Source organism: Rhipicephalus sanguineus, chromosome 6, assembly GCF_013339695.2.
Source record: "Rhipicephalus sanguineus isolate Rsan-2018 chromosome 6, BIME_Rsan_1.4, whole genome shotgun sequence".
Taxonomy (NCBI): Eukaryota; Metazoa; Arthropoda; class Arachnida; order Ixodida; family Ixodidae; genus Rhipicephalus; species Rhipicephalus sanguineus.
In genome coordinates, this window is record NC_051181.1 from 79609793 (window position 1) to 79625723 (window position 15931).

General features: G+C 48.0%; 1 protein-coding gene across 1 annotated transcript in view; it reads left to right on the forward strand.

Moving 5' to 3' along the window:
* LOC119395932 (uncharacterized) overlaps window positions 1-15931 on the forward strand; it is a 351513-nt gene that overhangs the window by 180215 nt on the left and 155367 nt on the right. Inside the window, exons 2-3 of the mRNA XM_037662964.2 lie at window positions 1562-1845; window positions 2814-3155. Of these exons, the coding sequence (XP_037518892.1) occupies window positions 1597-1845; window positions 2814-3155 (591 nt within the window). The 5' untranslated portion in view covers window positions 1562-1596. The remainder of the gene's footprint in view (window positions 1-1561; window positions 1846-2813; window positions 3156-15931) is intronic.

The window sequence follows — 15931 nt, forward strand, 5'->3', positions numbered from 1 at the left end:
TATAGTCCCATAATTGCATCCGTGTTTTCTGCGTGAGAATAAATAAAAAAAACATTAGTTTATTTTCTACGGGGCGCTGTTTGAAAACAGGGTCAGCGAGCACCAAGGATATATTTATATTTGTTTTACTTTATGCAGTTCCATTTCGCGTTTTTGCGCCTGTGAAAATGTCGCTCCTTTAACGCGCACCTCACAGTCAAAATGGCGTCTTCGTCTTCAGGTGAGCGCTCGTCAGCCTCCAGCTTTTCCGACGACTCCCCGAGGGAGCTGGTGACGAATTTCACTAACAAATGGCGGCCTGAGCCTGTGATGGCCGCTCGAATAATCAAACAGCCGTCACAGGAGATACGGAAGGTTCACAAACAAAAACTAAATTGGAAACGCGCGCCGAACCGGACTACTTCACGGAGCAGTACATTTGCAGTAGCTCCGCCCCCGTAGCCTTTCCTTCATCGCCAAGAAACGTTGTCCGCCAGCTATGAAACGACGTCCTCTTAACAACCTGCCACAGTAAAAATGACAGCATATCCACGGAGTGAATGATGATGAGTGGGCGAAGCTGCGGAGGTTCATCGGTAAACCGTGAATCTTCCGTGAATTCTGCCCAGTAAATCATCACCGACGTGAGATCGGGCGCGTTTATACTAAAGGTTCGATGAGAGTTATGACGACTTGCAGCTCACTTTAATTTTACATGTACGCTGTGAATTTTCATTGTTTAGGAAACCATTGCTTTAGAAAACATCTGGCGTCTTTCGTTAAGCAGCTGGCGTCTTTTCGTTTTGCTTTAGAAACATCTGGCCTTCTTTCGTTTTGCTTTTAGAAAACATCTGGCGTCTTTCGTTGGTTTATTTAATCAATCAACGGCGTTCTGAACAAAATTTTTATTGTTTAATCACGCACAGGAGAAATCTCACCAGGCAATACCTTGGAGGTAAACAATGGCTGCTAATGGGAATGAGAGACAGAAGAAGTCGGCTTTTAGCTAACACTTACACTTCTACTTCTACTAACGTTTCCTACTGGAACATGCCAATGGCTGCTAATGGGGAATGAGAGACAGAAGAATTGGGCTTTTAGTTAACGCGCACGCTGCGAATTTTTTTATTGCTCAACAACGCACAGGAAAAATCTCCCACCGGCACCACCTTGGAGGTCAAGATCTGGTACTAGCGTTACGACTGGTTACGCACTACGACTACGAGGGAAGAACGGGTGCCGCTTTAAGGAGCTTCGCCCCTAAAAGAAAACTAAAAGTAAACTGGCTGCTTCGTTTGCATGCTGTGGTGCGACATATACAGTGAGCCCCACTGTTAAAAGGAAAGCCAGCCGTTTATAAAAGCAAGTTTTTGCTGCCCAATCAGTAAATACCCTGATATAATAAACTAGACATACGCACAAAATAGCTCGTCTTCGGATCTTCGCGCCACATATCGGCGGCTATTGATGGCAGAAACCGAAACTATGTGTTCCCTTTATTAGTGGATCTGAGTTAACATCGGTATCGGTACTCGCCCTACCTTCACTCGCTGAAAGTGTCTTTTTTTCCTGTTGCGCGCAGGTGAGTGCCTCTAGCGAACAGCGCCGAGTGGTCGCATGGCTGGACAGTGGTTGGGGACGAGCGGCCTGCAGCTGCTGCTGCCCCTGGTGCTGCTGGCGGCGGTGGCACCGTCGCGGGCTCAGTCGGCCGACCAGGAGTGGCAGCCGCGAGTACTCGAGCGGCGCCAGGTCGAGCAGCTCCCGCCGGCCTCCATGCCCGAGCCCTCGTGCACTCAGCTCAGGCTCATGTGGCGCCAGATGCACCGCATGGCTCGCCACAGCCAGCTCACCAACGAGATACCGCAGGTGATGATAATCCCACTGCTACCGAAAGCCTGTATCTTTTCAGAACACCCGATTCATTCTTCCGCTACTCTGTCTGTTTTTATGTCCTCATTTGCTTTCGTACCTGTGTCTCCTTTGCACAGAGGAGGATTCGGAATCGTGAGTCGACGTGAGCACTCTCGGAAATGAGGCAATTGCGACGTCTACGACAGTTACTGAAATCGACTGGTCTCAGCCAGCGATTGTATCTGTGATCGTAAATCAAACGTGTTATTAAGCGCGTACCATGCTAAGCGACGAAATGTTGTCGAGGGGCGACAAAAAGTCTAACTGCTGGGCAAAGAGTGGTGTCGGTTATGTTGAGGCGTTATGCTGAGGTGCAAGAAACTCAGCGTGCCGGGTAGAGGCAGTGAAGTTGAGCATGCATGCGGCAGAAAGAGACAGGTGGAGGGGAGTTGCTGTTGAAACGTGCGTCTGCTCTCATGAATTCCGGACGGAAGCGGCGAGGACGTTGCTCGGTGCAGCAAATGTCGTCAAATGCGCCGCTGTAATCTGCAGCGGTTCCACGTGTTCAGAGAATCGAGAAGTCTGGTCGCTTTGTGGGCGCTGTCTCCACCGACAATCCCGAGTCTCTGCGCGTCTAATATATCAGCTCGCTCTACGTGAAAGAAACGAGAGGCACAGCGATGCGTTTCCACACTCTTGTTTACGCTGTTGTTCATCACGCCAGCAACGGGAAAGCCAGCGTTCGCGGTTATCGAGTGGGATCTGTTTGTGTTCGTCTGTGTGCGTATAACACCATATTTTTTTAGTATGCGAAAGTTTACTGCAATACATAGGGCCGATACTTCAAATATGTACCATATATAGACCTTTTATAGCTGCCTAATGAATTACTATTGCTGTAAGTGGGAAGCTTTTCATACGAAATTGACTATTTCTTTCGCCATTCTAAGCAAACATGTCTCTGGTTTATGCTCCTGGCGCAGTTCCCTGCCTCGTACCCGTTTGGTTACGTGTCGCCTGACGACAAGGCGCTCATGTTCTGGACGCCAGCGTCGTTCGGCAAAGTCGTGCGGCAGCCGGGCCAGAAGCCGGTGAGCCCGATCAAGCCTGGCCGGCCGTCCGTCAGTGGTCGCTTCTCCCAGACGACCCTGCCTCGCTCCGCGCTCGGTCCTTCGTACGGCACCGTGGTGCGCAGCCCCAGCGAGAAAGCCGCGCTGCGGCGTCAGATGGCCGCCGCCACCGGTGCCTGGGGACCGTTCCCACCTGACCGCGGTTCGGACGCCGGCGTCGTGTCCAAGACCAGGGTCCTCTACCGCAGCGAACAGGTAAGAGCGCAGCCACTCTCTCTTCCTGTACGAGAAAATCACCGGAAATGTCGTACTACTTATCATAAAATAACAGAGCTGAGATAGTTGGTAAGTATTCATGTTAAAGAGACAGGGCGTGCAAACACGCTCACAAGAGAGAAGTCAAGACACCACAAGCGTGTGTTGTATATAATACTCCGTTTAGCTGCGGCCGCTTCTACGTAGGGCAAACGAGTCGCCTGCTTCTCGTGCTTTCACCGCGATGTCCGCGCTGAAGTTACGGAGCGTACGAAGGCCCCTTCGCTCGCTGAAGCGGCCGCATTTGTGAAACGAGCGCGTTGTTGAAACAAAATAAGTAACAACTACGGCAGTTGATAGTTCGCGCTCGTCCTGTGTATACCTGTGCGTTCGTTTCATGCATCCTTTATGTTTGAGCAGCGCGTTTTAAGTGTCGAGCTGTGACACGTAACAGTTCGTGCTCGTCCTGTGTGTGTTCTTTTCGTGCGTCCTTTGCGCTTGAGCGACGCGCTGGAAATTTCGAGCTGCTTTCCGTTCTATGCTTTACATTCCAATTTGTTGCTATCGCATACATTGCTTCGCCGTTGCGGTGAAACTGTGACTTTTTTCTACCGGGCACACTCGAACTCAATCTCACGAAAACATTACTCACTCGGACTCACTCAGGCTCACGGCCCGATCTGAGTCTGAGTGAGTTGAATAATGTGTGAGTCTGCCGACCTATACTACTTATTATCCGCACGCGATTTAAGATTACTGCCTCATGGGGTGCTGCAAAATGACGATAACCAGCACTTCATTCGCAAGGAGCGGCACGAGTGCCTGTAATTCGTCTAGTATAGAAACCTCACTCACCTGCCTTAGTGTTTCTTTCCTGTTCCCTGTGTCGAACGCACACGAGGAACCGAATTGTGGAAAAGTATTGCTTTCAGTGAAGCCTTTGCATACAATTTTTAATGGACAGCCTGACATAGTCGTCCAGGCCAGCACTCTTGTACACTTTTTCACAGCCCGCGACGCAGAAGCGACACGGATACTGAACCTATTTGTGCATCCCACGCCTATAGGGAACATTTGACGCCAATGTAGACCCGCTACATTCTGATTTCGTTACCCAGCGTGTGTGTACTACACCATTCGATGTTAATGAGAACATGCGTGTATACACAGTTAGCGCTTTACTCTATCCCTTCGTCAAGTACACTATCGAACGTCTTCGCAGCAAATAACTTCTGGTCGGTGGAATGGGCACATTTGTGTACACTTGTACGTAAAGCTATACCTAATGATAGCCGACGCTTGCAATGTATGTCCGAGCAAACTGAGAGCGTACAGCGCTCACCTAATGAGACGCGTCAATGTTGAAATAAGTGTAGCGCAAGTACTTCGTTTCCTGCGTCTTCAGTTCGTGCAACGTCGGCTCGTACACACACAACATAGCCCAAAATCAAATTTACTGACCGGCTTCGCAGAGATACGTAGTGGTCTTCCCACGCATGTGTGCGTACCGTTTTTTGACCTCTCGTTTCATGCCATGAGCATTTTACACCCTGCAGAGGGCAATCATCACAATGAATGTTCTGTATATGTTCTGTTTTTACTTGCGGTACTCAATTTCGTTTCACTTGGGGTCGACCGTTATTTTAATTACGAAAAGGCACTGCAGTCAGTAACTTTATCGCGTTTATGCCATTTGCCTAGGGAACGGCAAACTTATAAAATTATAGCAGCTAAATTAAGCGGAGTGTGCATAAACGTGACGAGAAAATTACGAGGCGAATCACATAACTGTCCGACGTACCAGGCTGAGAAAATTGTCCCATATGCGAAGCGATTCATATACGTCAATTCTTTCAGCCTGGCTGCGATGTATACACGCTTGGTCGAAGATCCACACCGCCTGTCTCAAGAACTTCTCGTTTCGCTCTCGTAGGACCTGGCTATGTAGAGCGGCCGGACCTCGCGATAAAGCTTTATAACCTCAGAAATACGCGACGATTACGAGAAAGTGCCCGCCTCCGTGGTGTAGTGGTTATGGTGCTCGGCTACTGACACGAAAATCGCGGGTTCGATCCCGATCGGGGCGGTCACGTTTCGATGTAGGTGAAATGCTAGATTCCCTTGTGACAGGAAAAAAAAAAACTACGCGAAATTCTGAACACAAGAGGAAGAAGGGAAGACAACAGCGCTGATTTTATTTTTCGACATGTGGGCACATATATGTGATGATAGAAAAAAAAATTGCGCTGTTTGTTTCCCAGTTACAAGCATGGACCATTTAGCCCCAGCTTGAACCCTAGCAAGCGGGAGGTTCATAGGAGCGTGAAGTCTTCTCCATTAGTGGAGGACGGCGAAGTTTCACCGCTGTGCCTCCCCACTTCCCCCTTCTCAAACTGCTCGAGTGCGGAAAAAATCAAGGTTCGCAATGTATCAATCAATCAATCAATTAATCAACCAACCAATCAATATCATTTTATTTCAAGGTACTGCCTGCGGAGACAGAGACCAAAGGCTTAAACCGCCTGACGAGGCCCCTTCCCCCGTTCAGTTCATACAGTGCTTACAGAAACGTATACAATAAAGGGCAAATGAAAATGAAGGGATGACGTACTCCTCCTGCCTTTGGTCCCGGTTCAGTAAGGTTGGATTTTTACACATGCATCGATCGTCCTATCGCTTAGGTGTGCATAAAATTTGTTTTTGATAAGTTAGCATTGTGCTGTTAGTTCATTTCTGTGTCGCTCGGGGGTGCGTGTGTGCGTATATATGAAGTATTTTTTTTTTCTAAAGTAAGTTCAGTTGAGAGTGTAGCGATTGTCGTGTCCTTCTTATCTCCTTTGTCCCCATCCAAAGTGCGCTACTTCACCGCACGGTATAATGATTTGGTCCCGGGCTTTCTGCGGGTAAAGGAGAGAAGTTAACAGTTATTGGAAACGCAACATTAGAAGTACACGGCCACCATTATTGTCAAGAACTTGCATGGCCACAGGCCTGCGTCTTGAACAATGACAGGACAGGTCAGACTGAGCAGAAGTATGGGACAGACTAGGCCCACCCCCTTGTGATAATTAGAGGGGGCAGCCGCCTCCCGTGCTCGCCATGTGCGCAAACTCTCATGCGCACACACTCCAGCACGCTACGTGTGTGATCGAAATTTACGAAGCGCTCCACTGCGGCGTACCTCATAATCGTGTCGTGCTTGTTTGCACGTCAAACCCCGAAATTTATTAATATTATCACGAGTAAGCTTGTACCCGTAAGAATTGTAATGTAGCGAACGTAAGTATGTGGGGGAGGCTTCGCGGCTGAGTGAAAAAAGAAATTAATAGAAAAAAAAATGAAAAAGTCACAGTTTTCGCCGCAAGGGCGAAGCAATGAATGCGATAGCAAGAAATCGAAATGTCACACGAAGAACCAGAAGCAGCTTGATCTTGCAGCGTGCCGCTGAAGCACAAAAAAGGACGCCCTAAAATAACGCACAGGCATGCACAGGGAAAGCGTGAGCTAACAACTGTCACAGTTGTTACGCCTATGTGCTTGAGCAACACTCTGCAAGTGTCGACAATGGAGAATCAGACGCTTGCTTGCTTGCTTGCTTGCTTGCTTGCTTGCTTGCTTGCTTGCTTGCTTGCTTGCTTGCTTGCTTGCTTGACCCTTAACTGAGCACCCCCGCGTGATAGGCAAGCGGTGAGTTTTGGAGTACGAGGGGGGAGCGGCATCCGAGGAGGTTGGCTTGTGGGCGCTAGGCGCGCGCGCTAGTCAAATTTTGGTTTTGTTCATGAGCCCGCCAAGAAAGGAAATGAAACGGGAGCATCATGGGAAATGAGCCTCGAACGCGAGGAGCAAGCGGCTTCAGAGGAGGCTGGCTAATAATGTTGGCTTGTGAACGCTAGGCGTGCTTCCTTCTATTTTTTGTCTTTCCTCCATGGAAAATTAGGAGCGCTGCGTCTGCAAGTGTCGACAATGGAGAATCAGACGCTCTTAGACATTTCTTTTTCTTTTAAACTGTAGCGCGTGGAGTTACCCCCTGCGTCTCCAGCCACACGGGGGCGTATGATGCAAGGTGTTCTTAGAGTTACTGTATATGCTACCTTTAGGTAGCAAAGTTGCGCATCTGTCTTCCAAACGCCGCTAGCAACCATGCATTGCGGAGAAGCAGACGCTCAAGCCAATTTTCGTATTTCTCGACGTCGCCGCTGCAGCGAACTTAATTAACGCTAGTTATCGACAGCCAATGTTTATCGCCGGTCTTCGACACGCCAGACATGTTAACCGGCGACACGGTAGGCATGTCGCGTACAAAAACGGAGTGCTGCTTCACCGCATAAATGTGGTTCCTAGCCAGACCTATGCGCAACTCTGCTACCTTAAGGTAGCATTACAGTAACTCTAGGTGTTCCTGGTGTTCTTTCTTTTTTTTTTCCTTCCACATCACGAGTGGGTACAAGAACGGGCGACTTTGTCGTGCGCGACTCAAGGGCAGTTTTCAAATTGAAAGAAAATAAGGAGCGTTGCGTGATAGAAAACACGCTCACGCTTTTCCGAGATTTGCTTACCACCAGCGGTACATGGTGTATATAAATTTCTCGCCGTTATTTCCCCGGCGCATACATGGCGTGTGGCTGTGTTCTCTCACGCAGCGCGCTGGGGAGCAAGGGGTTGCTGATTCGAATCCGCGGTCGGGTCCTTCAGAATTCTTTTCTTCTGCTTTATTTTTCTTTGTGCCTTTTTATGTATATACATACATATAAATATCCGGCACATGACGGCATCGAGAGACGGCGACGGCAAAAATCAGCCGAGAGCGTCCATATAATTGCTATCGCAATAAAAGAAGGATCATTGCGAACTCGACCCATAAACGCGCTAATCAATGGGACAAGGCGCGCCGGAAGAGGACACCCCGTTCCAGCCGCTGTTCACTGAAGTACACGACGAGAAGAGTTTGTAGAAATGCGAATCAAATCCACGACGTCTTGCTAAAGCCTTCGGAACATCTGGCGCCTAATTGCGCCGCTCGTTACACTATGGAGAGCATAATTCAAGCTGCATCATCTGCCGAGTTTTGGTCCGTAATACTTCTGGCGCCGTTCTACAATCTAAATTAATATTATGAAGCAGCACGCCCCTCAAAAAGGGCGTTGCAGCTTTGCGCAATAGCAATACGGCGTCATTTCAGAACGTCAGAACTTTTTGAAGTTCGGAAGCAACACGACTGTTCATAGGCAGCTTAGCTTTCGCTCCTGCTGCAGGGTTCACGGTTGAACTACTCACGAAACTATCGCAATAGTCTTCCCGAGTCTTTGCCGCTTCTTTTAGCAAGCGAAAAATTTTCGTGCTAAAGAGCTAGCAAAAGAAGCGTCCAATCCCGAAGACGCAATTGTGAAGCGACTCGCGTTTACGGTTAAAATAAGCGGGGCATCATCTGGAAGACATCGAATGACCAGTGAGGCAGCGAAAGCCTCTTCAATCCCCACTGTGGAAGAGAAGCGCCCTTTTTAGTTCGACGTGCGCCGTGAAGTAGGAGCGAGACGCCGTTGCTCTCACACGCCATGTGTTCTGTCACTGTTTCTCGCTCTTTTATTTATCCTTCTGTTGTTGTCGTTTTCTTTCGGTCTTTTAAGTCCACCAATACTGGCTTGAAATGGTGCCGGCGAAGCTTTCTAAACTGTTCCTATGACGTCAGCCGCCAGCGTCAATGTACGTCAGTTGCGCGCGCTCTCCGCTGGGAGGCGCGCGCGTTCCTTGCGCCCGCCATCTTATCTCTTCGAAGCAGACACAGAACCGGGTTTTTCGCAGAGAGCTTTCTCTCACCGAGCCCAAACACCGAGCGTGTTTTGCCTTCTGCGGAACGCGGAGTTCCGTAGGAATAGACTTCATGCATACGCATAGAATTTCCTTTTCTTTTTCGTTGAAAAGGCATGCGAGCTTTCCGCACCAAGCACACTGTCTGTCCCAATTTCTTTTTCTAGTTTGTTTCGATTCGCTTCGCGTCACAAAAACAGAAAGAAAATGAACTTGAACCACTGTGCGCACGCGCCAGGTCAATATCCACGCCATAGGAATATTCGCAGCTGTCTTCATTTACCTCTTCTCATGTATTTATGCGCTAACTTTTCTTACTTCTATAAGGTTTCATTTTAATACAGTTGTGTTATTGCGTGAGAACCCCAGCGTGCGCTTTCTTTTTCTGGTGCCATCGTCAACAATATTTTATCGCTTTTTATGATTCGCATAACTGTGTGCCTTCATAGAACTGACGTCTACTTTTTATAGCCTCTTGCAATGTAGTCATTATCGTGCATGTTTAGACTTCTGTACACTTAATTGTTCTTTGTATAAGTATTAACAATATTTTCTTATTGTATGTATAATTTTAAGCCACCTATGAGCCATGTACAGTTTCTGATGCTACCCTTACGCAATGCCCTCAAGGCACTCATAAGGTTTTTGGAATAAATAAATAAGTAAATAAATAAACAAATAAGCTAAATTATTAATTATTTAATTATATTATCGTGACAGGGTGAAAGGTCAGCTCCACGCAGTTTAATATTGTTTTTTCAGAAGGCCCAAAAGTAAGAACAGGCAAAAGATTGCCTTCAGAGTGGTATGCTGTTCGGGGATACTTTTTCGTACGCGTCCTCTATTTTTAACGTTGACTGAAAACGCTTTTCAATCATTGATACCCAGCGTTGCCCAGATGCAACAGCTGAAACATGTTTTTTTTACCACCAACCATCGATGAAGTGTTGAAACCTGCGCCATTTATTTCAATATATGTGCGACAGCGGCTTCCGGAAAGCAAACTCCGAGATCAGCGCTCGTTCATTGCTGTAATATAGTTGCAGCACTTGCCACGGTGCCACGCTTTTGACGTGAGATACGGCGGTGCCAACCACAGACCCGAATACATCTAGATGAACAACTGCCAATATTTCACACCTGGCTGCACGTTTATCTATCGTGCCAAAACTAAAATGCAGCGGTGTCTTCATGAGAAATTGAGCTTCTTTCGATTTTTTTTTTCATGAGGAGTAGGCGCTCAACAAGCCAACGTTACTCAGGAGTCAAAGCTTGCGCCCATCGTCCTAATAAAGATAAATTTTTCTGACAACGGATTAGTCACATTATGTGCCATAAAACAGTGTCAATGTTTTTATAAGTTTTGTACGTTCAGTAAAAAACGGTTCGCCTAAGGGCAATGAGCCTACTCGCGAATTGCGTAATACTGTCGCTTAACGAACGAAATAAGGGTAATTCTTCGAGCGGCTCGTCTCGATAGGCCGCTTAATGTGATATTAGAGGTCGCCTGGACATCAGCGAAAAAAAAAATTTTGAGTGGGGTTTTATCTCACTAGCTGGCATCGATAAGTCGCTATTGCTAAGGAAAGAAAAGTGGCACTATAATGTGCAGCCAATGACGGAATACGACTCGGCATAGGCGTACGCACGGGAATAGGGGGGGGGGGGGAGGCAAGTCAGGGGGTGGGGGTGCCGCCACCTACAATCATCTAAAGGGGGGGCGCCAAGTCTGCCTTATTCCATTATTTAGTGGGAGCAGCGTTATGGCGACACAGGTTTTTTTTTTTTTTCAGTATAATGGCAGCCGAGGGTCCCGGAGGTTGCATTCCAAGAACTGTTTAGTTCCTATCAATAGTATCGGAAAATCTGGAATTAACGGCAGGTCATTGTGAGCAGGACCTCATCACTTAGTTTGCCTTTTTGCGTCCATTTCGAAGCCTGTTTTTTTTTTTCGGACTCGACCACCGCAAGTGTGTGTGTGTGTGTGTGTGTGTGTGTGTGTGTGTGTGTGTGTGTGTGTGTGTGTGTGTGTGTGTGTGTGTGTGTGTGTGTGTGTGTGTGTGTGTGTGTGTGTGTGTGTGTGTGTGTGTGTGTGTGTGTGTGTGTGTGTGTGTGTGTGTGTGTGTGTGTGTGTGTGTGTGTGTGTGTGTGTGTGTGTGTGTGTGTGTGTGTGTGTTTGTGTGTGTGTGTTAGGAAGGGCGGGGGGAAGCTTGGGCCCCACTAATTTTCAACCCTGCGCACGCCTACGCGGCTCAGTGCCACAGGGGAGGGAGTATACTAAAATAAATGTGCAACGGACAGAGGAGTAAGGAGACAATGATGATAGGTAAATCAATTTGGAGTTGTGAATGTGAGCTTGAGAAACCATAAAATTCCCTCCGAGAACTCCAGGCGTCTCAAATAATGGCGTCTAAGCATTCGACTATAGGAGCAGCGTCTCATCGACAGCGTCACTAGGTGCTAGCTCACATAAGGAACGCCAGAACGCTCTACTTGCCCCCCCAGTAGCGCCCGTACTATACCGATCGCACAGGGATATCACATGGTACCGACAGGAACAGTGCCGACAGCACCACTCGTGCTGATGCCACTCGCAGCAGTAGTACCATATCTATCTTCCAAATTGGAGCGCCCTTCTTTAAATTGTGCCATTTCTGCGAACGGCCCACCAGAGAGACATACCTAACAAAGAGAAAAAAACTGGGAGGGTGGGGGTTGTTCACACCCCGTGGCTTTGAAGAAGTGAAGGTTAAAAAAAAAGCAGTCCCACCTTAGAAACAAAGAAAGAAATAGTGGGAGAAAGAAGTTTATCTTGTGCGGTCTTTCTTTTTTTCGTGTCCACGTAACAAATCATGAAGAACAAAGGTGAGCCGTTAACAAAGTGGATTTTAAGTATTATCTTTGAGCAGGTATACCTCCTTTTTATGATTGATTGATTGATTGATTGATTGATTGATTGATTGATTGATTGATTGATTGATTGATTGATTGATTGATTGAGTTGCCGTGTCAACATCGTACACGCACACACTTTGTTGAGGGAAATTTCCAGTTGATGAATTTCTGGTTAATGAAGTTAGCACAGTGGGCTTCTTTGCCAAAGCGGTCTTATTGCGGAGAAGCCAGAAGAGACCTGCTTTTAGGACGCTAGGTTTGCTTGCAACTGCTTTTTTTTTTTTAGACCATTTGCGCTAGTCCGCTTTTGATTAGTGGCTCACCTGCTTCAAGTGGGCGCCGAAACGCGTTCTTGAAATTTCCTAAAGAAATTTTCCATTGCCTGTTTTTTTTGTATCCGCATGCACAGAGCGCCGGCATGACCGCTGCCAATACTTCATTTATTCTTTATAGTAATCACAATTCCTATCATAAAGGTAAAATGTTCAAGAGGACCAAGGTCACTAACACTTAAAAAAAAAGGCTCCAGAGGCAATGAACCCCATCGTCAGACTTGCGGCGATGACCTGAATGAGGAGCTTACCGAAGTCCACGCAAGGCCTTCTCTTCATCTGTGGTTAATATTCATTTTACGTTATCTTTAACCTGGCATGGTCGTGTGGCGCTTTGCCACAGCATGCAAAAGCACAACCATCGGCTGCAGAAGAAAACCTACAACACCAACGCATTAACCACGTAAAACAGAAAGGCCACATAAATGGTCATACGCTAGGGCAGCGGTTCTCGCGACCGTCCGTGTGTAGGGGAACCCCTGTGGACTGGTCGAAGTGATGGCGGACCCCTTGGTGTGACAAACCGGGGAGGGGGAGGGGAGGGGGGGACGTGGCGCGAAGCGCGCTTTCTACCATAATAAAATGAAGACAGAACAGGCGAAGGAAGTACAGTGCTATTGCGGCTGATGTAGCACACTTAGCTTTTAATTGAGGCGTTGGAGCAGCGGAGGTGATCTTGGTCAGAATGTTGCTGCAGTTCCTGGAGCAGGACCTGAAACCGGGGATAGGCCGAGACACTCCTCCCAAAACTTTTATTTTTTCGCGGGCGATGGCGTCGCGGAACCCCGTTTGAGAACCACTGCTTTAGGGACTAGTAAATTTCGAAACTGTGTGGCAACGTCCTGAAAAGACACTAACATGAAAGAAAGAAAACGTTGATTTTGTTGTTCTTTTTTTTCGATGCACAGAGAAACAACGCAGCCAAATAACCACGCAGTTCGGCGTCACGAAGTGCTGCGCTCGCAGTGCCGGTGGATATAGATGAGAGCTCCAGAGCGCAAACGCGCATGACGTCACCGTTATCGGCACGGCGATAAACGAGTTCTGACGGACGTAGAAGGCGCTGTTGCTGCAGGAGGCTCTGCGGCAACTGGACGCAGCGGCGGCCACGAAAAAAAAACTTCGAAATGTCAGCGCCACTCGGCGACGTAAGCAAGAGCTTACGCGTCCACTCAGGAACACCGCACCCATTTTCTCACGGTGAAAAAGAAAGTATACGCCCGGAGGGGAAAAAGAGAATGGTTGGATGCCCTACTGAAGGAGAATGAAGGGTTGACAGTATATATCTCTCGGACGGAACGGGTGTTCTCGCATGGCCGGTGCCAACTGCCGTTCACTTAGGTGTTGACGTCCACGCTATCACCTCCCATGGCGTCACTTGGTCTCCTTTTCTGCGGTCGCGTCCAGCCCACTTTTCGCCCCTCCAAATCTCTCTCGCTCTCTCTTCACTACAGCCTTCAAGCGCGAGGCGTTTTTCGAGGGACCGTGACTCGAGGCCTGCGTGGTGAACTGGCACTGATGCTGCTCCTAAAGGCGCCCGATCCGCACACACATCGAAGAAGAGTGAAACGAAAACAAATATATAATGGGGGCCCAGAAAGCAAGGCGATAGACATGCGGGTACTGCACAACTTAACCGATAGAGTAAAAGTGCAGCGCAAAAGAAAAAGAAAAGCAGGGAAAGGGCGCGTTTCAAGTTAAAAATAAGAGAAAAGAATCAGAGTGGCCGTGGGGAACGCGTAGGCGGGCCACCGTAAATCGATGCCGAAGAAATGCGCGGTCGGGTGGAAAGAATCAATGGTAGCGTAGCCAGGCTCCTCGAAGAGGAAGAAGAATTGGCTCCGTTTCACCAAACCCTACCCTCGCTGCTCCAGATGAGGGGCGTGTGGGGAGAAAGGACAGCGGTGACGCAATAGTCCCTCTCTCTCTCACTCTTCTACTCTTCCTCCTTCCCTCGACTGGCCCAATCGAGAAACTTGCAAGCACCCTGACGACTACCGTCCTAAGGTTAACTTTCCGGCGGTCGACGATTTTTCACTCGTCACGGATGAGGCAGCCGGTCGCGCGGATAAGATAAACTGCGGGCCTTGAGATGTAGCGCTCGTTTTCGTTGCTCTAATTTTCCGGCCGCGTGAGAGGCATCAAGGAGAGAAAGCGACGCGGTGGAGCTCCGAGGCACCCTCTCCTGTGGACTCCTCTGTTAATCGAAAGCCCTTCTCACGTGCACTCTAAGATTCCGACTTTTTAAACAAAGGTGGGTGTTCCCGTTCCACATCGCAGCGTACCCGACCTACGCGAGCGTTTAATTTAAAATTCAAAAGTGGTGTTGTCCTGTTTTCAATGAAACTGCTCTGAGCTCATCTGCGTTCTTCTCAATGGTTGAATTCAACGCTAGCGAATGAATGAATGAATGAATGAATGAATGAATGAATGAATGAATGAATGAATGAATGAATGAATGAATGAATGAATGAATGGAAAAAGCTTTATTGCGGCAAGGAATTTCTCCCGGCGACGGTGGAACCCTCAGTCCAGGGCCCCTATGTCCTTTGCCATCTTGCGAGCTCTGTCGATCAGCTTGAGCTGTTTTTTAAGGGCTTCGAGCAGAGCATCGGAGCCTCCCACTACTCCAGTGTTGGTGTGTTTATTGGCGCTACCTTTGATTTTTGGCAGGCCCATGTGATGTGGTAAAGCGTTGCGTATTCCCCGCGTAGGGGTCATTTATTGTCATAAGTTGCCGGATAGATTTTGCTAGGTAAGCTCAGATTTGCATATGCATTAGTCTGCAGTTGTCTCCGGGCAACCGGCTTCTCTATACTGTCTTTGTTAGGAGGGGGGTAGTCCTCCTTAGTGTTCTAAACTAGCTCCGTACTGTCTAGTGACTGCTGCCGGTTCCCCGTCGGTGTGCGCCACCCGGGTGGCTCATGCTCGGGCGTTGGCGTCGGTATACGCTAGTTTCCTGTCACAGTTAGATGGCCCGGTGTCGTGCACGCAGTCTGATTAGGCTCATGAAAGACGTACGAGAACGACAATAGGGGTTTCGATACATCAACGCGTGGCTTGTGCCCAGCAGTAGTACGCATATAACACTTTTATTCTGTTAAACACCGGACACCATGAAAAGGAACAAGTACGCCTGCCAATATACGCTGCAAGCGGTAGAATGAGACCATAGCGACGGAGTATCCAGGACGCGTAGAGCGCAGATGCTGTTTTCCATATTCGAACCCAGGAAACCACATGCCGATGCCGCAGCGTAATGTGACGAACACTTGAAAAAAACAAAACGGAAAAAAACTTTCACCACCCGTATAATTTTTCCGTGTGTCCGCGATAGACCTAACACCTGTGTGCACTTCAAACAACAAATGATTCTGATAGCCGATTCCGAGTTTCTTACGCAGACTCTCGGTAATTGATAAGTCGGACTTTGTGCATGGAAACAATTTGTCGTTACAGAAAAGCAAAAACAAACAAATATCTGGGTACCAATCATTCATGTGCCAAGCTTTAAAGCCAAAACCCTGTTTTTCCCGTAGCGGATGCGTAGCTCAGACCTCCTGAGCTAACATGACGGAAAAATTTCTTTCGCGGCAGTCACGCTGCATCGATATTAATTTAGCTTGGCTTACTCGGAAGAAGCTAAAATTTGATAAGCACAGGAACGTGATGTTTCGTTTATATCACACGCCTTTTTCGTGATTGTTGACGCTTACAAAAGTTCGGAAAACACAGGTATGTAGT